General features: G+C 43.2%; 1 protein-coding gene across 2 annotated transcripts; it reads right to left on the reverse strand.

Moving 5' to 3' along the window:
• Positions 1-1,207: 1,207 nt before the first annotated feature.
• On the reverse strand, positions 1,208-24,938 carry FAM20B (FAM20B, glycosaminoglycan xylosylkinase). 2 transcript variants are annotated; one of them, XM_006907780.3, is made up of 8 exons: positions 24,840-24,938; positions 18,719-19,223; positions 13,401-13,487; positions 10,298-10,407; positions 6,683-6,854; positions 6,282-6,473; positions 4,655-4,714; positions 1,208-2,327 (listed from the first exon to the last, which is right to left on the reverse strand). In XM_006907780.3, the coding sequence occupies exons 2-8, from the start codon at positions 19,093-19,095 to the stop codon at positions 2,096-2,098; spliced, it is 1,230 nt and encodes a 409-aa protein (XP_006907842.1). In that variant the 5' UTR covers positions 19,096-19,223; positions 24,840-24,938; the 3' UTR covers positions 1,208-2,095. The 2 variants fall into 2 exon arrangements, with proteins under 2 accessions (XP_006907842.1, XP_006907843.1); XM_006907781.3 differs by lacking the exon at positions 24,840-24,938 and adding an exon at positions 21,184-21,252.
• Between the last annotated feature and the right edge of the window lie 1,400 nt (positions 24,939-26,338).

Genomic DNA, 26,338 nt, shown 5'->3' on the forward strand with positions numbered 1-26,338 from the left:
GAAAATTACAATTTCAGCAAAGTTTTAAAAAAGGAGGAGACGTTTCAAAGCGGCTTTCCCTCCTGTTCTTTTCCTTAGCAAAATCGTCCTCTTTTAACATTATGAATAAAGTTCCCAGTTTGAGAACAGTTCGCATGCGGTCCACTGGGGCGCAGCAAAGGTGTCACGTGTTTGAAAGAACGTGAGAACGTGATTTAGTTCAACTAACATTTACTAGGAGGGCGGCGCTGACGTCCACTGTGTCCCTCTAGCCGAGTCCCTGACGCTCTGGGGTAAGCACTGTCCAAGGTGTCCTCACGCTCAACTGTGAATCTGGACGCACACAGTAAATGGCCTTAGAACTGGAATCGACACCTTCTGTCATCACGATCTCAGTGTTCGGTGCTAATATCTGTCTCCTTAAATTCAATACTTTGTTTTAATAACTCTGCCCATTTTTGCATACAACACGAAATGTGTATACAAAGTACAAAAGGACCCTAATTTCATGCTTTTTAAAGTAGTTACAGGTTACTCAGTAATCTTTCATTGCAAAGACACTAGGGCATAAATTCTATACTGTTTTTGAAAGGATGGTTGCTTAAAACCGGTCTCCAATGGCTGGCATTAAATTTGTGCGACCACACTGTTTAAACGTTAGTCTCTGCTCGACAGAAGGACGACACTGACACAGACCCCAGACGTAATGCGGGACACGCGCGCAGCTGAGGACACTGTGGGCGGGCCCACCTGGCCTGCCGTCCTCTGGTCCTATATTTTCCTGCAACTGCTTCCATGCCAAAGTCTCTTTGCCTGAACCCAGAACTAAACTGGTTTTAGCAGCCTGAAATTTCAGACGGCTAACATGAGACGGAAGAACAATATACATAATGGATTCAGAACTCCAAACAAGATTAGATGATAAAATTAGAGTTTGATATAAATAAAAATCTTAAGGCTCTTCCTGGTACAACCTCCTTAGTTTTAAGGCTCATAAGGCTTAAAATCTTTGTTTCCAGTCTACCGCATGGCCCGAATCGTAAGACAGGTCCAGCCGCCAGCAGGACGTGCACTATCATCGGCAGGAGTGAGCTGGCTTTTCTCACAAGAAAGGCACCATCAGGATAGCCAATTTCTTGGGAGCAGCAGCCTCAAATGCCTTAAAGGCAGAGGCGGAAATTCATTCCAGAAGAGAAATCAGGATGGCAGAGATCACAGGCAACCTAACTCTGACTCAAGGTATTATTTCAGTTTGCTTTGTTAATCTGGAAAGGATCTGCCTCCTTTGGGCAGAAGGAAAAAAAAAGTCTCCATATGACAATCGTGCCTTGGGTGGCAACAGTAGTTCCATGGACACAATTTTTTGGTTGATTTGGACACAACTGTGAGAATGCAGATTTTACTTAAGTATAAGTCACATTACTTTTACACGCCTTAAGATCTTGAATACAGGGGACCCGTTTTTCATTAATTCAGTCATCTCCCCGATTCTGGTTCTACCAAGTAGGCCTCTCCTCTTTCCCCTGTTAAGAATGATCGAAAGCACTACCACCTAATTGCTTAAAAGCCCCAACACCTCTCCTGCTTTTGTCCTTCCTTCTGCTTCTAAAAAAACACATAACCTCCGACAGAGCAGGACCTTTTGGCCGAGCAGGATGCCAGGTTTTACTTGCTGCCACTCCTCAGTTGGCAGTAAAATCCCCGATTTGACTAGTCCTGGTAAAAAAGGACTCGAGACTGCAAAGTGTTTCCAGAAAATCCACAGGTGTGGCAAAAGGACTATAAGGATGAACTCAAAATACACACTCCAGAACCAAGCCAGATGTCACACCGCGTCTGTCCTTGAGCATGACAATTAACCGACTGCGACGCCCACTGCTGGAACGGGAAAGTGCCGAGGAAGTCAGGGGCTTCGGCAGCAACAGTTCCGTGGCCTGAAACTTGTAGTCTTTTAGTTTCTGCTATGAAAAAAAACACCAAAGAAATCCGAGGCCACCCTGTCCCCGATCACCAGAACCTGCTGCTGGCCATTTCCAATCCTCTCACAGCGTTTGGAATTGATTGTGCTGTTTCTCTATCTTTGTAAAAAGAAGTTTCACTCATTTTGTGTTGAGAATCACAGGTGGGAGAGAGGCATCCTGTCCTCCACCAGCACAGTGTCCGTCCCGAACTGGTCCGTGCACTGCTTCACGGTGGCCAGGACACTCAGCAGCCGCTGGTCCACAGCACCCAGGTGTGCGTCAGGGAGCACGGGGGAGATAGGGTCATGGGCCATGGCAGATTGTAAGGCAGACTTCAGCACGCCATTCTTCAGGTAGTTCAGTCTGTTCCACGTGGAAACACGAATGCTGGAAGAAAATATTTTAGGGCAGATTACATAAAACCTCTCCCTGTAGAGTGCGGTTTAAAGCCTGCTTGGCAGACAAAAGTAAAGAAATAATAATGTAAAATATCTCAACTAAAAAAATCATGATGAATAAGTCACGTTACCACATTTGGTATTTTTTCCAGGTAATTAATCAGAGGCATATAAAGATTTACATGTGTTCGCTGCAGTGCTATTGATAACAGGAACATGTGAACCAATCTGAATGCCTAACAAGTGGTAAATGGTTAAGTACGGCTCATCCATCAAAGAACATAGCACGCAGACATTAAAAACAGTTAAGAAAATGTACGCATGGGAAGATGTCCATGATACGTTGGGCGAGGGGAAAGGTGGAGTAAAAGGACTGTTTTGCTCCAAATCTGTGGGGAAAAGAAAATGTGTGTGTGTACACATATCCGCACATACACGTGATTAGAACAAAGTCACTGCAGTGCTCACAGAAATTATCCTGACCTCCTAATGAGTCATTTTAATTTCCCCCTTTTTATGTTTCTAAATTTAAAAAATCCTACCATTAATATTATGAATACAAAAAGTTTATTTTAAGAACTGCTATCTTAATTACTTCACCAAGTAAAGAGGATCTTTTGTTCATCTCCCTGTGGGTACTGTGGGAATTCCCAGGTATGCGGGAAAGCTGGGCTCAGAGAGGCAGCCTGTTCCGCAACTATTTCAAAAGTAAAGCAGATTGATCTTTGGCTAAAGCCTGGAAGGGGCCAACGAGCACAGAGGCAGTGTGGTTCTGCTATTCTAGAATACACGACAGATGCCCACAGTACTGGAGCTTCCTGTGTGTGACTAAGATAGCAGCTGACTGCCTCTCAGCTCCAAATTCATGCCTCACAGAGACCTGCTGTAGAGGACAGGTTTCCTAAGCACGTGTCTTCTGAAGCTTTCTCAGGAGAGGGTCCTCGAGGGTTGCTCCGGAAAGAAGGTTCTCCCGTCGCTCTGGCTACCGCACTGTGGGTCAGCAGAGCATGGGAGGCCATCAAATGGATGCCCATTCCCAGGGCAGGCCCTTGGTGACCTGGCCACCTCAGGCTGGCCTAAAAAGCCTTCCTGAGGCCCTCCTGACATGGCAACCAGAGCCCTAAACGTGCAGCCCCAGAGGGGTTCTACCGAGTGGCCCCTTCCTCTGTGTGGGCCAGCTGCTGACTACGTGCGCCAGGCCTGCACTCTGAAAGGCTGCTTCCTGCTCGCCCAGAGCCAGCTAGCGGACTTCTCTGCCGTCCAGGGGGTGAACTATACCTTCTCCACGAGGTCCAAACCCCAGCCTTGGGGAGCGGTCCCCTTCCCGGTTTGTCCTTCCTTGGTTGCTCCTCAGTCCTAGTTGTTTTTTATGGTCCCTCTTGTATCAGAGTTAACAATTCTTTATACTAAACTTTCCTACATAACCCATTATACCATTTCTATCTCTTGACTGGACTAGACTACTAACACTATTAATACAAAAACATCTTCCTTCAAAGATACAGTTTTTGACTGGATATATCACTGCTTCCAATATTAATGAAGATAATTAAGGGGTGCCTGGGTAAACACTTTCTGCAGAATATTAGTGCTACTAAAAAGACAAAGCACAGCAGAGCAGACCAAGTGCCAGGAGGGTGGTCTTACATGGTCTTATGTGGTCCCGGGGCCTCCGGGGGCGGACCAGAAGGAAGTGGCACTCTGGGATTTGCATGTGTGTGTGGATCCCAGCTGATCCTCAGGGTTCACACTCTACAATTTTACCAGCAATCATGATCTGAAAAGGAGCTCCTTAGAGCCCAGTCTTTATCTCATTTTCTTGATTTACATTTTAATTTCTTTGTTCTCTAACACAGGCTTTAAAAAAAAAAAAAATCACTTACTAAATACCTACGAGAAATGTTACTTTTGGTTTATAAAATTTCAAATTGACATATGCAAATTGCAGGATGGGGTGGTGAGTGATAGGACTTAACATCCTAAGGTAAACACAGCACAATGACACAGATTGTACTAGGTTTCTTTGGGGGTGAAGAGGATTATATGCTGATATTAAAACAAACATGGATATACATTACTGAACACACTGAAAATTTCTATTCATACAAAACTCGAAATGAATTCTGAGTACTGGGTTACCTGCTCCACCTTTCCCTGCTCCCCCATCTCAGGATCTTGAGGGGTGCTGGGTTGGACAAGCGTAAAAAGCATTGCTCAGGTATTAGGAAGTTTTAAGGCCAAGAAGACGGATGCACTGTTACCTGAGCCCGGAAGGGAAGACAATGCAGACACACGAGTCTGATGTGCGTAACTTACATGCAGCACTGGTAGAGAGGGGCGAGAATGCTTCTCTCGTCCAGCGAGGGGTTTCCGAAGCTGAAAACAAAAACGAGAACGTAACGAATCAGATGGAAGCGCCAGTTCCCTTCTTAGCATCAAAGCGAGAGCAAATTCTCTAGAGAGAAATTCTCTAAGAAACCTTAACATGGTCCTAGATAATTTCATGCTCCTGCAGCTCAAACCTCTAAAATTCAAAATAAACAGGATGTGACCAACACAGGATCCCTAACAGCCTGTCCTGCCGTGTCGAACAGCACATACACTCATTTACAAGGAACCTTCCTCCTGCCAAGATACTGCTAGGTGCTAGGGCATAACCATGGCAACAAAGTGTGGCGTCCACAGACTAAAGGGAGAACTTGAACTTCTTTAAACCTGAAAAGGTTTTCAGGGCGGGCAGAGAAATAAAGGCCAACAAGGAGATGGTTATTACTTGTAAAAAGAAGTTATACTTGTTCTACTCCAAAATAACGATCAGAAAAGACTTGGACAGGTTCAAACTGGAAACAGCACTCACAGAGGCTGAGAAAACAGTGTTGCAGAGCAGAGGTACAAATGCTCTCAGCAGTAGTCCAGAGAGAGAAAGGAGGACTGACTCGGGGACAGCCACTGCCCCCCTATCCTCCCAGCGGACACGCGCCTTAAGGGCTGGAGGGTCGGGCAGCCCTCGGCACAGCATGGGCCTCAAACAGTGAGTGGCGAAGGGGCAAAGGCAACTACTCCAATGAGCGCAATACGCACGATCATTTTTTTAAAAAAGATCATTTTTACGAGGAAGGATAAAGATTTTCAGGGATGTACAGAGCACTGGCTGGGAGGGGGGAGAGAGAGGGGCAGTGGTCGCTGTCATTACCCTGGTGCCGCCCTGGCGGGCTCTGCTGAGGACCCCTTTCCGAGCTCATTCTCAGCAGCCATCATTAACAGCAGTGACCTGGAGCCAGGACAATTCTGGGCTCCTGGGAAATAGTCTACTTCGTCCTTACTATGTGTAACTGAAAGCGCGGTGCTGAACTGGGCACCATGGAGAGTGCACACCAAAAAGAAAATGTAGTCTTCGAACAGCTCAGAGCGAAAACAATGACAGTCCATGTACTCAAAATTAATAACATTATCCTCTTCAAGATCGTCTCCACATAATCACCACTCAACCCCTCTCCTCTCGTGACGACAAAACATCTGGGCCCAGACTGCCATAAAAATAGCAAAACATCCTACCAATCAAATCAATTTTTAATGTGCATGAACTTTTGAATGGAATAATTTAACAGTAATCCAATTTCATGTTCTATTAAATGTATATTTGTCAAGAGTCTGAACATCAGTCAAGAAAGAATGGGAGTAGTGATAAACCAAAGACCTTGGCTTCAAGTTGTCTGTGAGGAGAATCATAAAGTCTTTGACTCCTGGAAAAAAGCCACTTTTCCATCTTTTAAAGTCAGGACCCCAAGGAAGACAGAGGAACAGGTGCCAACAACGAAGACCCTGAGCAGAAACCAGAAGGATGCCGCCTGTCAAGTGTCTTCTGGGTTGTTCCAGGATACCCTAGAAAATGTCCTTATCTACACAGAATCTCTACCTGGCAAGGGTCGTCTGCTGGCCCTACCTTTTGGCATTGTCGAGAAGGATGAGCATACTAGCGCCTTCATCGTCTTGGAAACTCTCATAGTGATGGCGGTCGGCATTGCCAATCAGGTAATCAAAGACAGCTGTGTCAATGATGTCCAGGAGGCGCGGGCCAGAGTCGTAAGGGGACGTTTTCTTCACAGCATCGCAGTAGCTCTCATCATACTCCCACCTGGAGGCAAGCAGCATCGCCAGGTATTTACTGAGAGCCAATGTTACCTGACATTGTTTGAACACAGGGAGATGAGGTCCCTGCCCAGCAGATGCGCCCCGACCCTCCCCCATTCCTTTCAGTCCTGGGCAGAGCCCCTGGCTGCACACAAGGCAGGCACCTGGCCAGGCGCAAGAGAGAATTAAGTAGCGGCTCACAGGAGCCTTTACCTGGCCAGCTTGCCCTCTCGGTAAGTCCTGCCCCATGGGTGTCGGTGTTTCTGCAGAGGCCACACATCTGGAAGCCAAAGTGTGACAGATCCCTCCATGGTGTCCCCATCGGCACAAGCTGGCTCCGTTTCTCGGCAGTAATAACACTTTCCGTAGAAACAAGTATTATTTCCTAAAGGAGAGTAAAGAGCCAAATATGCTTAAAGAAAAAAAGATTCCAAATTCTTCCCAATGTAGAACAAAGAAGCTAATAAACAGAGGAAATATAAATCTTAGTTGTCATGAGATCTTGAACTTACATTTAAAACATCTGTTTATTTTCTGTATAGGGAATAAAAGTACATGGTGCAATAAAAATAAAAAATAAAAAAAAATTCCAAAGGTACTAAAGAATAAATGTGAAAAGGCCAGCCTCCCTTTCCCTCTGTGTCCCTTCTACCCGATCTCCCTCCCGGGAGCCCGCTGCTGTCACGAGCATATCTCTGAACTCATTTTAAGTCAAGGTAAATAACGGCCTCCTCTGCTTCATCAGGACTGAGGTTCTGGTCAGAGCGCCCAGAGGATCTGGAATGTTCTATTTAATACGTTCACCAAATTCTTTCCATTCGAGTATCTCTTAACTCTTTCTATCCCGTCCTTGCTTTACTTCTGACTCTCACTGCATAAGAATTTACTACAACAGCCCCAAGTGCTCGTCTCCCAATTCTTCCCTCCCCAATCCATCCTCTACGATGCTGCCACGATTACTTTTCTAAAATTCAAGTCTGATTTTCCCATGTTCGAATTCTTCTGGTGGCCTCCCAGTGCCTACGGAGAAAGTCTCGACTCGTAAGCACGATGTCAAAGGCTCTTCAGTGACGCTGTCCCGACCACCGGCCTTCCTCAGCCCAGATCCACACACAGCTTTTGCTTCAGCTAAACTACAGTCTCCTGAGCCTCCCACGCATTTCTCATCACCCTCATCTGTGCTCTGTCCTCCACCTGGGACAGAGGTGACAGCCCGTAAACTGCACATTTTTATTTTTATTAACTTCTATCTGAAACCTAGCATTTCCTTCGATTACTATGGTAGGGAGCAAACCATTAGCATTATCTGACCTTTTCACCATGAGAAATCACAGATTTTTTATATCATAGTAGCACTGTTGCAGATATCACAAAGCATCATTTATATTCATAGTCTCAAATTATGGTAGTTACTAGATCACTGCTAGTTCTTGCTATTAATGTGTTAAATAACAAAGCACATGTGACTCTATCACAAATTTGCTTTTTGTAACTTTTGATACAAAATACTTCAATATTGGCTTCATTTATAAATCTATGTGTTCTAATTTATGTATTTAAAAACATTATTTTGAGAAAGGATCCATAAGCTTCTCTAGACTGCCAAAGGAGTCTCTAGTGCAAAAAAAGATTAAGAGTCCAAACCTAGGATGTACTTTCCCACTATATCTTCCTGCGGACTGCTACTCTCTCTTTAAGAGTCGGTGGCGATATCACCTTCACCAATCATCCCCCTGGCCTTACCTTCTAGGCTCCTCCCCTTCCCCTCCACATTCCCAGAGGCCCTCTGGGCACCGGCTCCCTCACTAGACAAAGCTCCCTGAAGGCAGGAAGGTTTCATTCATTTCTGTATATTCAGCACCTCGCTCAGAGCCTGCCACACAGAAGTGAAACAAAATTTTGTTGAATGAATAAATGAATAAAAAAGAATATAATCAAATTAAATATTTTAGAAGTCTTAAAATCTGGGTTTGAATCTTAACAATTAGTAGCTTTGTGACTTTGAGAAAGTCATTTAATCTCTTTTAAGCCTCTTTCTCAGGTATGAAATGTGGATAAATCCCCCCTACTCACTGCGCACTTTTGTCAAGAGGATCAAACAAGGTAACTGTGTGGAAGTGCTTTGTCAAGTAGCAAGGCTACCCAGAATTTCGTTATTATTACACTGAGTTATCTAGTAACATGTTTTTTAAAACTGTGCTAAGGTCAGCCCATTATCTAAAACCACCTCCAGTCAAACACCTCTCTCAGCTCGCTACAGACTGAATGTGTGTGCTCCCACGCTCATACGCTGAAGTCCTCCTCCCCAGTGCAGTGGTATCTGGAGGTGGGGCTTTCAAGAGAAGCCTTCATGAAGGGATTAGTGTCCTCATAAGGAGAGACATGAGAGAGATGATCTCTCTTCCCCTCTCCCTCCCTCTCCCTCTTTCTCTGCCATGTGACGATACTGCATGAAGGTGGCTGACTAAACCAGGAAGAGGCTCTCACCAGAACCCAAACAAGCTAGCACCCTGACCTTGGACTGTCGGCCTCTGGAACTGTGAGAAACGAACCTCTGTTTTTACAGCCACAGGATGTATAACATCTCGTTATAGCAGCCCGAACTAAGATACTACCCTACGCTGTGGGTGTATCTAGAAGCTCATTCCCCAAATGTACCAATCCTGTGTACTTTCAAGTCTTTATGCCCTCGCTCCTATTATTTTGCCCAATACTCCGTCCTCGTTGCTGCCTGGGTAGCTCCTACTGATTCTCCAATACTCAGTCCAAATGTTACTAACCTCCTCCACAAACCTCTTTCTGGCTTCTCCCTTCCAATCACAATGCTCAAGAGCTAACCTCTGTGACTCTCTAGAGAGCAGGGACTCTGGCCTATTCTTCTTGACCTCCTCTCATCCATTAGGTGCTCGCATTTGCCTGAGCATAAAATTGAACAAGCAAATGTGATCAGAAAGTAAATGAAACAAATCGGTGACACTGTATGCTTTTGATTATTTGTAAGAGCAGCATAGCTCTAGCCTATAAGTTTAAACTCTGAATGACGAATCTGTCACGTCTTTTAAATATTCAGTTTCACCTCGTTTAAATGTAAATCAATTCACTCCAGCAAACCAAGGTGAAGTTCATCTTGCAATGTCTGTTTCGAGTCATATTATAATGTGGAGCACTGTGTCATTAAAAATGTCACCATGAACAGGCAGGGACAAGAGACCACAGAACCTCCTAATTCCCACTCTTGCTGTGCCCACAGGAACAGGAGTGAGAGTTTTAGCTCAGATCCTTTACCGCAGAGTGAGATAACAGAAGGCAGAGGCCAGAGGGACTGAAGCCAGTCCATGCACACGAGTTATAGGCTAACCCCTGCAGAGGAGGGGGCAGTGGTGATCTTCTGGGCCCTAATGCCACCCCACAAGAGAATTTCTGACCCTCTTACAGAGTTGCCCTAAGGTTTTCTCAACTTTAAGGAGATAGGAGACGGTTCCCAAGAAAGTACACGTTTAAGAAAAAAACCACCAAGCCAATGATATACAGACAATCACAGATTTAGGACAAAATTAGAGTTTGAGATTTAGCTTAAGATCAAGCAAAAGGAAATAAAGTTATCGGCTACTTACACTAAAATAAGCGGTCTCAACTTCTACTTCACAGACCAACAAAACACACGTTAGGGAGACTCAGCTTCCTGCCGTCTACCTTTAGGGCCATCTCCCCAGCAACCTGAGGACGAGTTGCCTGATTCGCTTCTGTATTCCCTTGAGTCCTTCAATTCCTAAAAGTTCGATGATGTGCCATTTAACTCAGCTGCTATTTCCCTACCTAGAACCTTACCTACGGTTAAGAAGGTGCTCAAGAGCTGCTCTGTGGCAACGGGCTTGATCTCTGTCCGCAGATTAACAAATCTGCCAACCACCAAGGGGGCTCGGCGGAAACCCAGAATCCTGGTTTGGAAGGTTGAAAAACAGAAAAGAAAAACCTTTGGAGATATATTTTAGATAACAGTCTTAAAAATTATGGTTAATCAGGTTAGATATGTAAAGGAACTGTTGACAACTAGGTAAATTAACTTTTCGAGGTACATATGTGAGTTTAATATCAAGATGTATGCAATTTGTGTTAATACACACTCCAGCCAAAAGTATAAAGCAAATCTGGCATAAGTGAATAATTGCTTATTCCATCGAGTGGGTACATAGGTTCATTATACTATTCTTTTGTTTCTAGAAAGTTTTCAAAATAAAAATTTTAAATAAATTTTAACAAAGCATTAAAAAAATTTGAGCCTAAACCCATTCTTGGGTTCACAGCTTTGGATAAAACAATACATTGACAGAAAACTATACAGATTAATCTAAAAAGATAAACCTATAGGACAAAATAAATATAGATACATTTGAAGACATTTCACTCTAATGGTCTAAAAGTACAATGCTACGGTTGAACACAATCATTTTTTTAAGAAATTACACTTCCTGTCAAAAAAAAATACACAGTCACTGAAGTTGGACAGGCAGAATTTGGAATATACAGAAAATTTATAATAAAGAAAATAAAAATCACCCATAATTCCACAGCCCAGAAATAACTACTGACATTTTGGCATATTAGTATCTTTCCTTTATGGATATACAGAAAGAGATATTCACTCCTGTGTAGTTTTATATCCTGTTTCTCATTGATTATTACATCATGAGCCTTTTAGCATGTCATGAGACGGTCTTTAAAAATGGGTGCGTCATAAATAATCTACTGTTCAGGGCTGCTGACTGACTCTGTCCTAAACTCAATCTTTGAAAAGCCACAAAAGCAAAGAGATCAATAGGTTTGTCAAAATGACATAAAAATCAAGAGAACCTCCGGAAGCCAGAGAAGGGGGTCAAACCCTAAAGTAATGGAGAAGCAGCTACCCAGAGTGGAGAAATGTCAGGAGCTGTGGGTGAGGAAGACAGCTGGGAAGGTGGTATTCTCCCCACTGACCGCTGCCGGCCTAGTGCTCAGGGGCCCTGTCACAGAGGCACTTCAGCCTGGCTGGTGTGGCAGTTAACAAAACGGGCGGGGGCCTGGCCAGAGAATACCCTTCAGATTTTGAAGTAGGGAAGGACTTTTAAATACAAGGCCCCCAAAGCACAAGACATGAAATAAAACATTATATTTAATTAACATCAAAAGCAATGATTTCTGTACGAAGACCACTTTGCTCTAAGTTAACAAACAGGTATTGTGCTGAGAAAAGGGGATACTAAATTTTGCCAATATTTGCGGAAATATAAAATAAAATGAGATACTACTTTACAGATATTAGATTAACAAAAATTGGTTTGTTGAATAATAGGAAACATTGGCATGGATATGGGAACAGGACCTTCATGCACTGCTGGTGGCTGTCAACAGAGAAACAGGCAGGAGTTTGGGGATGAAGAAAATAGGGAAACAAACGAGGTCTCAGAAAGACTGATTCTAGTGCACCATCAAGTGAGAAGTAAGATTTACCCAACTCTTTCTCACTAGGTCTTAAAAGAGACAGTGAAAATTCATGGGACTATGAACATTTATTCAGCCCTTCCCATCACATGAGATGCTTAGATTGCTACCAGCTTTTCACTATGGAACATGCAACAGTTAAGACTGTGGTATACGTGTCTTTGAATTTCTGATTCCTCTGGGGTACTTTCTCAAAATATTTTCCTGGAAATATCTTGAATATTTGCATAAAATAGTAAGTAGTTACTCTTTCAAAGAGTATGAACATTAAGGTTTTTGACACGTAAGGCCATAGTTCTTAAAAGACTGAGCTAATTAACAATGCCAGAAGCAGCATTTGAACCTCAATGTGTCCCTGCCAAAAAAAGGTATTATTTAAAAAAAAAAATCTTGGCCATTTTTAGCAGGACAAAATAGTATCCCCTTGTTTCAACTGGATTTAAAATAGATTACTGGTCAGGATGAATCCCCCTGCCACATTAGCAATTAAAATTTTCTATTCCACTAATTATGTCTTTAGACCATTTCCTACTAGATTTTTAGCATATAGATAGATTTATACGAACATTTATGTTAAGGCTGTTGATGCTTAGGTTATATTAGATTCAAGTATTTTCTCCTAGTTTTTTTGCATTTAAATTTTGTTTGATGTTTTTTGACAAGTTAATTTTTTTTTTAGTTGAGTCTATTGAGCTTTTTGTGATTTTTGAAACTATTGCTTTTATGCTTAGAAAATCCTTCCTAATCCAGAAAAAGACAAATATTCAACTTCATTTTCTTCTAGTTTCCTTATAGATTCATTTTAAAAATACTGTAACTATTTCTTTAAAAGTCTGTCAATGTGCCCTGATGAAAGAGCTGCTCAGAAGAGCACCTGGGATGCCCCACGGCTCGGCTGCGAGGCTCCCGACCAGCGGCCTGCTGAAAAACGTTAATTTTCCCAGTTAACTTATACATATAGAATTCACGTCTATTTTTCTTTTGGAATTATTCTGATTATTGAAGCTGTGCATATTTCTTCTGAAGGACAATAAAATTCAACATATATGTCACGCTATATGTTCCTATTATATGGGGATACGTCAGTATTACTTAAAACAAAAACAAAATAACAAAACGATACTGCCAGGCCCAATGGATGACTCGTTCGATTTAGAGATTTGAGTTCAAACTCTAGTTTTCATCCTGTCATTTACCAATAACATCTTTACTCACGATAATAACAAAGGGTGTACTGGAATGAAATAACCAAAAAAAAACCCAGAGTTAAGAAATTTACTTTGGTATTCCTAGTACCACCCAAATTATGAGGGATTCATACAAATTTAACAGACGCGGTCAATCAGCTATCCATAGCAGGTAATAAGTTATTAGTGTGGCACCCTCAGAAGGACTCCCCAAGATGTTTTTTAAAAGGAAACAAAACGAGCGAACCCCACGTGATCACACATACCTGTCCAAGTGAAAAGCTGCGACCTCTGCATTGTGTCTGTCGTAGCCAGCGTATGGCTCCCCTTCCACCACGTAGTCTCGGTTATACCTGCAGAGTGAAAGGGAAGCTCGGATGCAGACATGAAGCACGTCGGTACCACAGGTGACCCCACGAGAGGCAACACAACAGAAACCTGAGCAAGCCTGACCTGCTCTCTACCACCTTCTCTGTCACCCCTGAGAGAATGGCGAATGAGCACGAATCACGGGTAGATGAAGTGGAGAAGGAAACCAGAAAACTCCCTCTACCTCAGTCATCGTTCCATGAGTAAAACACGGAAGATGTTATTTTTACCTTTCTAAAAGACTTTCATTGTAGTTTAAGTAAAACTACAAGGTGATTTTCTGGAAGGTGAGTACCATCTTTCTATCTCTAGAACGGTGTTAAGCCTATAGTTGGTGCTTAATAAATGTTTACAAAAATGTTTATTAGACTGAAGAAATGAAAGAAAACATAATTAAAATGTCTGCTTACCAGATGGCCATGGCAAAGGCTGATAGAGAAGTTTAAAATCTTGGGAAAAAATGGTCTGGATACGCCCAAGTGTTTGTTACTGAGTAGGCAAAAGTGCCCTTGAAAGAAAAGCTGCTTGAATAACCATTCTCTTTTGCTCTTTAAGTTTATGATGATGTAGTGGAAGAAATACTGAAGTGACAATTAAAGGTAGTTCTGTCATCACCTGCCTGGATAACCTTAAGCAAAACCCTTCTCTTCTCTGGGTCTTAGATTCCTCGGCTACGACACCTTAGGGGAGGACTGGCGGGCAGTTTCTAAGAGCTGTTTCATCGCAAACTCCATTTGATGATTTTACATCATATGCATGACAAAGGATGATGAAAACCAGCATTTCTTTCTACTGATCATAAAAAGAGACAATTTAAACCTGTTAATTGAGAAGAAAAAGACACTTAATTCGCCTAAGACTTCTACTGTTTACCTGTGTTTCCTGAATCAAAAGGAGATGTTTACACTTTACAGGAAACTGTAAAAGAGAAATAAGCTAAGACTGAAGTGGAGAGGAGCTGCCCCACTAAGGACATTTGGATCTCCAGAGCTGAAACGGCCGTGGGGGAGTGGAAAGCGGTACTAGAAAAGGCAGTGACTTCACCAAAAATGACCTTGGGATACCAAGTGAAACCATATCCCAAAACACGCATTTTCAAGGCAAAGTGAAACATGATGAAACATTTATGCTAGAAGACAGCCACGCCCCACCACCTGGGTGGACACCAGTTTCTTCTCGGCACGGACGTCGTACTCACATCACTGCCTGTTTCTAGTGTCAAAGCTTATTTAGGCTCCCCAGAATGAGAGCGGCTACCTCCAAATCAAAAGTCTCGTTTTGAGACAGGACTGCAGCAAAAGCTGGCACGATTCAAGCACTTTTTTCTCCACCACAGCGGTAGGCTCATCCGTAAAGCTGGGGGACGGTCCTCGAGCTCTTTGTTTTCCCAGACTCCAGTGGAGCCACAGGAAGGCGTGCGGTGATGTGCAGTCCATTCCTTTCAGCGAGAGCTTTCCGAGGTACGGAAAGGCTGCTCGGAGGGAAATGTAAGACCCTAGAGGAATCCAGGAACTCTGGGGTAGGCTGAAGAGGAGGGAAGGGAAGAGCTGGGAGGCCTGAACCCCAAGCCCGTGCTCCGGCTGTGTGAAGTGTGGAAAGTCGGACCCGGATCTCGTTTTCCTCATCTGTCAAGTGGGTAGCTGGACTAGCTCACCTCCAAGGCCTCTTGGAGCACTTTCTGATGCCACTCGCTCACTTCTACGCACCCGCAGGCCCCTGCCATCTTGTTTATGTCTCACCAGAACTGCAGTTTATGCCTGTGACAATCAACCTACTTCTAGAATGGCTGCACCTACTCTGAAAAAAACAATCACTTTTATAATGTAAGGCAAATGCATAAACAAAAGCGTCACTGTATTCCTAAGTAATTCATCTATCCCATCTTCCGTCTCTGAGCAGGACAAGCAGGCTCCAGCGACGCTGAAACCACAGTGGCTATCAGAAGTGCATGTCTCGCTTCAGCGGTAAGGACTCCTCTCAGCAGAGTGATCCATCTTAAGTCGCTGACAGAGCAGCGAAATTCATACAGTAACGGCACCGAATCACTCCCGCCCGTCTGTGAAGGACATCAGAATCCGAGCAAGGACATTAATTCGCACTCACACTAGGACTAAATCACCTCTGAGGCCCCTGGGGTCAGAACCGCAATATGCTGGGCGTTTCAAAAGTAAGGTCCACTTCCACAAGCACTTAATGTGTGCCTGCCTGCCCAGCCTGCGACAGTGCCCGATGCAGTGTGTGCGGTGACCAAGGGTGCCGTCACCCACTGCAAGGGTGCATGCAGCTCGCAGGGTGGGGGACAGGGTCCCCCAGAGCTGGGATTGGACGCAGCTGTTCAGGAGGTGGTGAGGGAGGAGGGGACTGGCCTGGGAGAAATAAGAAGCTGGGTGAGGCGAGGAGGACCAGACCAAGGACCGGGCTGTGGAGGCTGCGCTTTGTCAGGTGAGCAACAGGAAGTCCCTGGACGCTATAACCGGGCAGCACGTGATAATATGAGTGTTTGCGGGAAGAACGGAAATGGTTTTCAGGCTGGTCTGAGTGAGGAAGGTAATGGGAAGGGCGCAATGGTACTGAGATAAGGCAAGAGCAACTAACGTTAGTTTTTGCATTTCCTGCTGCCACCGCCCCCAGTCGCCAGTCCGGCCTCTTCCCGCTTGCCTCATGCCTTGTCTGAACACCCCGGGCCTCCGTGCGAAGCACCTGGACCAACACTGTGCTGATGCCAACAGGACTGCCTGGCCTCTGGCGCTCCCTGCTGCCCCATCTCATCCTCAGGTCTCCAGTGCAGGATGGGAGAGGACAGCCTCTCACTTAAACACGAAATGCCCACAACTCATCTCTACAAAAACGCAGCTTTTGTTTCCCCTTTTACCTCCTTTCTGTCACTCCGCGTACGCTGTGATCTCTCAGGCTACAAACCAAGAGCTCAAGGACCACATTCAAAACGAAACCAGCGATTCTGGATGAACAGTGCCCCATGTCATCACCCTTAGAGGAAGGCGAACGAACCTGAGAGAATTATGTGTGTGCGCCACACCTCCAGCTCCTCACACTGTCAGACCCAAACGCCAGCTGCATTAGTGCTGCAGGGTGACCCTGTCAAGTTAGTTACTCTCTCTAAGCCTGTTTCTTATTCTGGAAATAAGAACTGTAATTGCCCAGAGCTGTGACGTACGGTGAAGGCATTAACAGGCACCGAGGTGCTTAGTACGACGCTTGGCCAGTGGCGTGCGTTCAATGGAAATTAGACAGCAAGGCCCACATAACCATGCTTTTTCCATATTACCTGCCAATCAGACTTTTCTGTTCTCCAAATGTCTACTGCATTTTTTAACTTTCCCAATTTCCACATCTTCCACACATCATACTCCCAGTTGCAGGCAAACGCAGATCCCTTCGATTTCTAAGATCCTAATATGATTAGGGCTCTGGCTGCCCATTATCTACTGACGGCTGGGTAATGAAGGGAGCTAAGCCAACTACTCTGGTCACAGTTGAATTCTGTATATCTTTACCCCATATTTCTTCTCCCACTCCAGCAAAAAACCCAAAGGTATCTGTTATAGTTCTTTCAAAAGCTCCATTGAGGAATGAAAAAAATGGTTAGTATGCAGAAAGTTTTAGAAATTACAAACTTTAAGAAAATTCACTGGTAACTCATTCCTGGCAAAAGAACATGAATCACCATGTTAACCTATTTTAAATTCATATACTCAGAGAAAACTTAAAAAAATTAATTATACTATAGAATTATACACGAATTATCTCTGTAGATCCCTAGAGAAGCCCAAAGAGATCAGTCTAACAACACACAATTCAGTCCACTCTCTAGTTCACATTTTGGACTGAGGCAACCAAAATGGCCCAGCTCTCTGCTTAACGCAGGTAAGAGGAACAAGATGTCACTACACACCTATAATAATGGCCGAAATCCGAAACAGCGACAACAGCAAATACTAGTGAGGACGTGGAACAATAGGAAATCTTTGCTGGTGCGAATGTAAATGGTACAGCTACTTTGGAAAACAGATTGGCATTTTTTTTTTTTTTTTTTTTAACAAAATTAAACATGCTCTTACCATATGATCCAGCAACTATCCTCCTTGGTATTTAGCCAAATGAGGTGAAAACTTGTATCTACACAAAAGCCTGCACACAAGTATTTATAGCAGCTTTACCCATAACTGCCCAAACCTGGAAGCAACCAAGAGGCCCTTCAATAGGTGAATGGATAAACTATGGCATATACAGACAATGGAATATTATTCGGCACTAAAAAGAAATGAGCTACCAAGCCACAAAAGACACAGAGAAACCTTAAATGCATATTGCTGAGAAGCCAATCTGAGAAGACGACAAAAGGCATGATTCCAACTATATGGCATTCTGGAAAAGGCAAAACTATGGAGACAGTAAAGAGATTGGTGGCTGCCAGGGGCCCTGGGTGAGAGGGAAGGGAGGGAGGGAGGGAAGGATGAACAGGTGGAACAGAGGGGATGTTTAGGGCAGAGAAGCTATTCTGAATGATACCGTAATGGTGGACACTTGTCACTGCATGTTTATCGAAACCCACAGAAGGTACAACACAAAGACTGAACCGTAATGTAAACTATAGACTTTAGTTAATCGGTTAATACTGGCTCATCATTTACAACAAACGTACTACACAAAAAAAGTAACAAGAGAAACCAGGGCGAGGGGGAGAGGGAATACGCAGGAACTCTGTACTTGATCTTGATCTTTCCATAAACCCGAAACTGCTTTAAAAAGTTTATGTTGATTAAAACGAAAACAAAACCCAAGTGAAAGAATCATAGCTTCATGCTAAAACCCGCTCCGACTCTGGGCAGCTCCCACTCGACAGCACCCCTGTCATGCGGTTATCCCGTCTTAACTGCACACTCTTGGTGACGAGCTGCCTATTTCCTAACCAATTCATTTTGTATCTCTAACATCTGGCACAGTAGAAACCTGATAAACTCAGAAATCAAGGATAGCTCTAATTATAAAAAGTTCAGTCTTAGAATAGAACCAAACCATGTTCCTACCAATTTCCCCTCCTCAAAGGCTCACAGAACATTAAGAGCTAAAAAAGACTTCAGAGACCTTCACTTTACCGGAGGACACCAGGAGAAGGAGAGGAACGCTCTTATGCAAATCCCAAGTCGCACGAATCAGCCAACGAGCACATCCGACTCCCGAGCAGCAGACTTACCGTTTAGGTTTGAAGACAACTTTCTGTCCTCCTTCAAGTATCAGTAAGGCTTTCAGCTGTGTCCCTTTATAACCCACATCAGCTTTAATGACTTTCTTGGTGGCCATGGCATGCATGATTGCCCCAAGCTCTGGTGTCTCTTCAGGGTACACTTCCCGGGGAACCACCCACTGGGCCGCGATCTCCCAGGGGGACTGCAACGTGTGGTCCAGCTTGGGCACCAGCTCCACCCGCAAACCTGCCATCATTCGGTGAAAAGCCCTCTGGTCCTCCCGGTTGGCAGCTGATGAATCTAAGTTGTCAATCAGGAAAACTTTGGTGAAGATAAAGATGACGAGGAGAATTGCTAACAGCACGACCCGCTGCTTTAGCTTCATGTTGATCTATTTTCCTTCTCCGTGACCCACTCTCTCGCTTATCAAGGAGAGCAGGTGGTGATGGTTAGCGAGGAGATTCCATGATTATACACTGGTCCATTTCTTCAGTGAAACGCCTCCCACGATTCCTGCAAGCCGAAGTATAAAGCAAAATTCAATCAGAAATTCTGTCCTTCCACTCCTGAAGCTTTTGCAAACTTCAAATACATTACTTACCCTTTGAGCCTTGCTAAGTCTATATGCTTGAAAAGACCTAATAACTTAAAATTAACTTGTCTGGGGAAGGACTTGATAGGTAAGAACCAGGTACAATGGAAATTTGAAAGCAAATACTCCTCTTTTAACAGGGTGCAGAGTCATCTAGGAGCCACTTGGATGGCTACGACTCCCTAAAAACCAAAACAATGAGAAAACAGCACAACAAAAGTAACACGTTAAGATATGCGTAACTCTTAGATTTTCATTTTCAACTTTCAAAATCCATAAAAGACTTTTGAACATACAAAACCACCAGTATTTGGTAACACTCCAGTTCTTATCTTCTCCAAATATAAGTCTTATGACGCACTGGAAGGTAGGGACTCCTAAAAATGCCCGAGCGAGTACGGCAGAGAATAACTCCTCCAAATGCAGCACCCGGCCACCCCTGACGCGCGTCACACCTGCTGCTCGCGGATTTACAGACGACACCCAGACGTGCCTCTCCGCTTCATTATTTTTCGAAATTAAAATTTGTAAAATGTGAATGACATCTGGATAAATTAAGGAAAAACATATCCCTATACCATTCGGCTATTAGTAAAACATGACCAGAAGACTAATGAAACCTGGTACTCCAACAGCACTGCTGGTCTGGACGGGTCTGGCACATCACGAGGATACTGATGCCACAGACAGACAGAAGTGCTGCTTCCTATAAGGGGCCAACCATGCACTGGTCAATTCTCAAGCTAAAATATCTCAAATGCTCGATTTTTTGCAAGAGTGTCAAGAACATATGATTCTGCCTCATTTGCATGCTGAGAGGTTGCTTTCCACTCAACAGGGCCATTTAAAAACATGCACAAGCTTGCTCTGCTGTGTGCTTACGGCACGGCATCGGGCTCAGACAAAGATGACAAGATAACAGGGTGTTGCTTCACTCTCCAATTCGTTTAACTCAAACCATTAGCAGAAGAAATAAAAACCGATACAAATTGCAGGGGAAACGATTCGACCTGAGACACTCCCACCCAACCTGGACACTGCTCCCCTAGGAACAGCTGAATCACATCCAAAAACAGTCTACTAGAGCAGGTGCGTTCTGAGGGCAACGCCCTGAGGTGAGCCCACTGACATGCAGTTTATTCTTCGTCATTAAGCAACCACTCTTTTCATGTTCGTTTTCATGAAGCAGAAAGTCAGAGTCAAATTCAAATTCTAATTACCTCCAGCCACCTGTTTGGCTTCATCATCATCTCCCAGGGAGTACATAACACTATTAGCGGAAACAAAAGCAATTCAAGTGCATCCATAATGTAACTGATGATATCGAGTTGGGTGTGAAACTCACTAAAACAGTTCCCCATGATTACGGATAACAGCAATGCTGGGAGAGCAGATTTCAGAGATTTCTGCTAGTTCCAACACGACCTAAACCACACAATTTCGATTATTTGTTCAACAGTACATATCTCAGGCTGCAGTGATAAGAAGTAACATGGAAATTTCTGTCAGCAATGGCTTCCTCAGCACCCCTACCTGCAACTACCTACAGTCCTGGTACAATTCTGGCACAAAAGGGGTCAGCCAAACACCATTCACTTCCTACAAGACATTCTTCAGGGCTGAAGTCTGGTTAACCCATAAACTTCTAATGATGTTGCTCATTTCATTTAGATTAGAAATTCGTCCCTCGTGCTATATAAACATCATATCTAAACATTTAGAATAGAGGTTAGGGATACTGGTTTTTTGTTTGTTTGTTTGTTTTTAAATTACCACTGCAATAGGAAATTCTAGCAGCCCCCAAAATTCAGACAAAACAAACTGTCCAATTCTGCAATTTGAGCTTAGCTTGTGTGCTTTTAAGTTTTGAAATCCCATTACCTTTTGAACAAGCCTCAGAAGAACACATTCTGATATCAATTCGGGGCTGCGACCAATGCATCCACTCATCTAGGATAGAAATTTATGCTGAGTGAACGGAAGAGTTCAACTGTTCGATGATTTCACTATTTACACCTCCGCAGTAGTGAGGGCAGGTTTAAGGAAGAAACTGAACCAGTTTTCATGTTCGTGATCAGTCACCACATCCAGGTAGAACAAGACCACAATGAGGCACTGTTTTCCACACTGCCCTTCAATCCCAGTCACCAACTTAACTTAGTGCTCATCACTTTTCCCTGGATCACTGAGAGATCTGCCTCCCGAGCCGCCAGGTTCTCCAATCCAGACTAGACAAGGCAGCGGAATTCAGTTTTCTAATCACACACCGCTTCTGATTTCTACAAATTCCTTACCACGCATTAAAGCCCCACCCCAAATGGCTTCAGCCAATCTACTTGGCTAGGTCTCTCTCTCTCCTCTGTTTCAACCCAGACCATGAACATGCTCTGGTCCCTAGCACCCCATGTGTGGCTGACCTTTGCCCTTGTCATTTCTCACAATGGAACACCTTTGAAATCCCTCTTGCTCTTACCCTTTCTTCCCATCTTCTCCTGTTTAAAGTCTGACCATCCTTCAAGGGCCATCTCCAAAGCCACTTTCTCGCACTCTATGCTAACCTCGCTCTCCTTTACTCCAGCACTTAACTCCATTTTGCCTTGTCCAATATCTTCTTGTATATAGTTCCTAATTCCCCTCAGAATCTTGGCTCCTTAGTGATCATGACTACCTTCACATTCCCTATGGTACGTAGCATAGTAAGGGGAGATGCCTCATTCACCTGAACCACAAACTACTACAAATGAAGCTTTGCAAATATCTTAAGACTCTGGTGTTAATTTCCTTCGGTACTTAGTATGAAATGTCTATCAACTGGCACCTCAGTGTTGGCCATCCTTAATCAGCCATCCTCCCTTTCTTTGGCAATCTACTTCTCTACCAACACTACTGACGCTGACAGTTCAGAAAGAGGTTTTCTTTCATCTGTAAAGCTGCTATTCCTTCGGCCCGCAGGGCAAGCACAAAGATATTTAAGAAATCGACAATGCAGAGTTTAAAGTGGAATTTCTACAAAAAGTCTAACAGTCTGTAAGACTCCTATTCCAGAAGAGTGTATGAGATGCACGATGTGGAATAGTTCCATCCTCTACTGATGGGGTACTTCAATCTTGTAGCTTTGAGGGGAGAGGCTCCCCAAAACAGGGTTTCCATGCTATGCTGTCTTTTCTTACTTGAGACAGCAGACACTGTACATTCTGCAAACTGGCTTCCTCAGATACTAAGGAAATTAAAGCAGTATCACTGGGTATATTCCTAATTCTTCATGAACACTTCACTTGCATTCCCAGGAGACTGTGCCTGCTCTATTTCATGCCCTCATCTCCTTCCGTAAATGCCTCCAGCAGTGTACCGCTGTCCAGTTACATAATGGTCATTTATTTTAATGTTTCTGTTATGTGGAACAGAGCCTACTTCAAAGAACAAATAACTCAAGGTAATAACTCAAAAAAAGGTTAACTATAAAAGAGACAGTGCAAATGGTAGTCTTCACACCAAATCTGGCATCAACTGCTGCACTGGCGTTCCAGAAGGTAGACCTTTAACGAGGGATTTACTTGCTGACCCTGGTTTCATTTTCAGCTCCAGAAGCTGAACGAAGCTTGCTGCGGAGGCTCCACACTCATACACACCCCATCCTACACGTCTGATAGATGTTTTATAGGGACAACCTTGGACTATGAAGTTGTTTTGAGAGAAGAGATATAGGTTGCACAGAAAAAGGTAAGGTCCTAGTATAAAGTTCTCTGTTCAAGAATCTGGCTTATGTCTGGAGGAACATATACAGAAAAACACGTCGGTGCAGAGGTCGTAAGTCATGTGATAAAGCTCACTGTATGTGGCTGCTGAGGAATGTGAGAACTGGCCCCAACACTCACTACCTAACTAGGGGCTCCCACAAGCTACAGAGACCAGTGAGGTTTCAAGTCTCATTAGTAGCAGTCCCCCTTCAAGCTCTCTGATCAAACGATGACTTCACACTACTTCTCCTAAGGTCATAGAGAAATTCTAACCTTTGCTCGCAGCAATTAAAATGAAAGCTTCAGTAATAACCCTTTTGTAGGTTTCCAGTTCAATAGTCAAATCACGTTTTTACCACAGAAATGGAATGTAATGTGCCTTATGAGGGTTAAGGTACCACAAGGAAAACAATCGGCATGAGCATTTCATCCAGGGGGAGATCGACAAAGGAGATTTGTGGCAAAGGAGGTGGAATTTATTATATAACTAATATGTGATCATACTTACGCAAACTCCCTGCCCTTGATCCTCAGTAGGAATTACAAGGACCCTTTTACAAACTTCTTTGGTTGTTGGTTTCAGCAAACCTCTGAAGGTATGGAGAGTATAAAAAGAGGTAACACCTGAATTTAAAGTTTTTGGTTGACTGTCTACAAAGACAGATGCCAACAATCTCTCCCATCCAGAGGTGGAATCTATTTTTTCTCCCCCTGAATCTGGACTGGTTTTGTAACTTGCTTTGACTAAGAGAATACTGTGCAAGTGACTGTGTGCCAGTTCTGGGCTTTGGCTTTGAGACCTGGCAGCTTCCACATGGGACCAAGCCGCTAGGATGTAGCAGCTCAGGCGAGACTACTGAATCATGAGAGGCCTGTATGGAGGGAGGGGCCGGGCTAGGCCCTAGCTGTTCTGGCCAACCAGCTGAGGTGCCAGACACAGAAGTGCAGCCATCAGGGATGTTCCAGTTCCAGGTGAGGTCTCAGCTGAATACAGCCGCACATGTGACCCCATGTGGGCAGAAGAACCCACTGAGCTACATAATTATAAGAAATAAATCATTATCTCAAGCCACTAAATTTAGGGTAGTTTATAAAATCCAACGTTCCCACATCTATTCTGCTCATATCAATTATTTGGGGGACTTTAAAAATATCAGAGAAGACACTGGTAAATAGATTATGTGACTAAAAACAATTCTCCTAGGAAAAAGGAAGCATTAAATTCACCCTTAAATGTGAATATGTTTATAAGTGATTACTAATGCCTTCTACAAAGCAATAAACTATGAAAGTTATATGCCATTTCTCTAGGAATAGCAGATTTGTTTAGGAAGATACATAATTAAGGACTCTTAAAGGTAACACAAAAAAATAGAGCCTCCACTGGATCATTTACTAAAATCCATTTACATACTTTAGAGCAATCAAGGCTAACCTAACACACTCAAACTGACACAACTACACACACCCACTTTATAAAGCCTGACTTTTACACTTCAACCAAAGCACAAATAAAAGCAAGAATCACAATCCTTTAATACAAAAGAGAGAAACACACACCTTCATCCTGAGCTAAGACTGATATGCTGCCCTTTTTTGTTTTAATTGGCAGTGACATTAGACCATTGTGCTATATTATTATTAGCTGACCCCTAGAAACAAATGCAGTCTCTCCTGATTGGTAGTGGCAATTATTTTAAGTAAAATCAAGAGCATTCAGAAACCTTTCCACTTATCATCATGTACTTAGATCCAAGAAGTCCAAACCTCCAATACGAAATGGCATCAAGTGTTTGTTACCTGAATACACTCTGAGCATCCCCAGAAAACCAGCCCACCACACAGCATATTATACTTCTTTTTCATCTTCAAATGGGAGTCTTCAACTAAAACGAAAACCAAATAATGACATTAATCAGTCTAATTTCCTTTCTAATTTTCCTTTCCGTGCTAATTCTCCACTTAAGAAATGGCTTCTTAATTCACCTTATTTTAAATATAAACTCTTCTGTAGCAGAGGGGTTGAGAGTCTGTGCTCGCTCTGGATTCTGAATGCCTGGGCCCAAATGCCTGCTCTATCATCTTCTGTGGGATTTGAGAAAGTGATTCAATGTCTAACCTTTCTGGGCCTCAGAACACTATTATCTAACCCACAGAGCCGTTAAAAAATGAATGACATTATCACATGTCCTATGCTAAAATTAGTGCCTGGACAACCCATACTGATCATTTGTTAAGTCATTATTGCCATATCGAAACCCCAAGTTGACTTTCTGAGAAAAAGAAATGACAAAGAAAATAACCCTCACTGGTTAGTAGTCTTCTGGGTGACAGAGTCAGGGGCCAAATACACTTGCTGCATTACCAAGAGTTCAAGTAGTCTGATAAGCCTGAACCAAATCCTTTCCTAAATTTGAGAAGCAGCTACGACTGTAAGCAAGTAGGTAGGTATCTTCAGAGTGGATACCATGGAGAACAGAAGACTGGGCGGTTATATCACTAATTTGACCAACCCGTTTCCTCTACAAAGTTCAATTCTACCACATTCAATGAAAGTGACACTGATAGGAAGCATGAACTTACTCTATTTCACAAAAAAGGTTGGAAGAGTGCCTTTTACAATATTCTTCAGTTTGGAAAATTAGCTGCGTTTTAAAGATGACAGCTTTGCATGTCCTTAAACTCTTCAAGTAAGCCTTAAAGGTTACAAGTATAGGAAATCTAATTCCCACTTAGTCCAGACTGGTCTGAATGTTAGATTTTCCTGTTTTCACTCCCACTTAAACATTTATTCTTATCTGCAAACCTAGAATCCTTTAGGTAAAATCCTCCAACAGTTCCCTGAGAAGGAAGCTGACATAAAACAATCACAAGGCATTAGTGAAGCATTAAGATAACCTTTCTTTTTGGGTATGAAAGTAAAAATGAACAAGCAATAGTATTTATTCCCTCTGAAAAAAATTAAATTCTTGCAATCTGTCCCATTTAAACCTTGATTTAGGGCAACTCTCTTCCTTGAAAAATGAAAAGAAAAAAATCTTTAGCTTACACTGTAATTTGTTCTAAAAAAAAAAAAAAAGTGATCACTGATCTAGAAACTCTGAAAATGTCTAAGAATTTGCATTGTTTCAAATGGGCCAGGAATAATGAACCTGCCTGAGTTCCAGGTATTTCACTGCTCTATGTCAGTATATAACCACTTCGGCTTTATTACAGACTGTTATTCCTAGAACATAGCATAAAGATATCAAGTTTCGAATAATGTAACATTTTCCTTCAGATTTCCATCATCACTGTTC

Source organism: Pteropus alecto, unplaced genomic scaffold (assembly GCF_000325575.1).
Source record: "Pteropus alecto unplaced genomic scaffold, ASM32557v1 scaffold101, whole genome shotgun sequence".
NCBI classification, from domain to species: domain Eukaryota; kingdom Metazoa; phylum Chordata; class Mammalia; order Chiroptera; family Pteropodidae; genus Pteropus; species Pteropus alecto.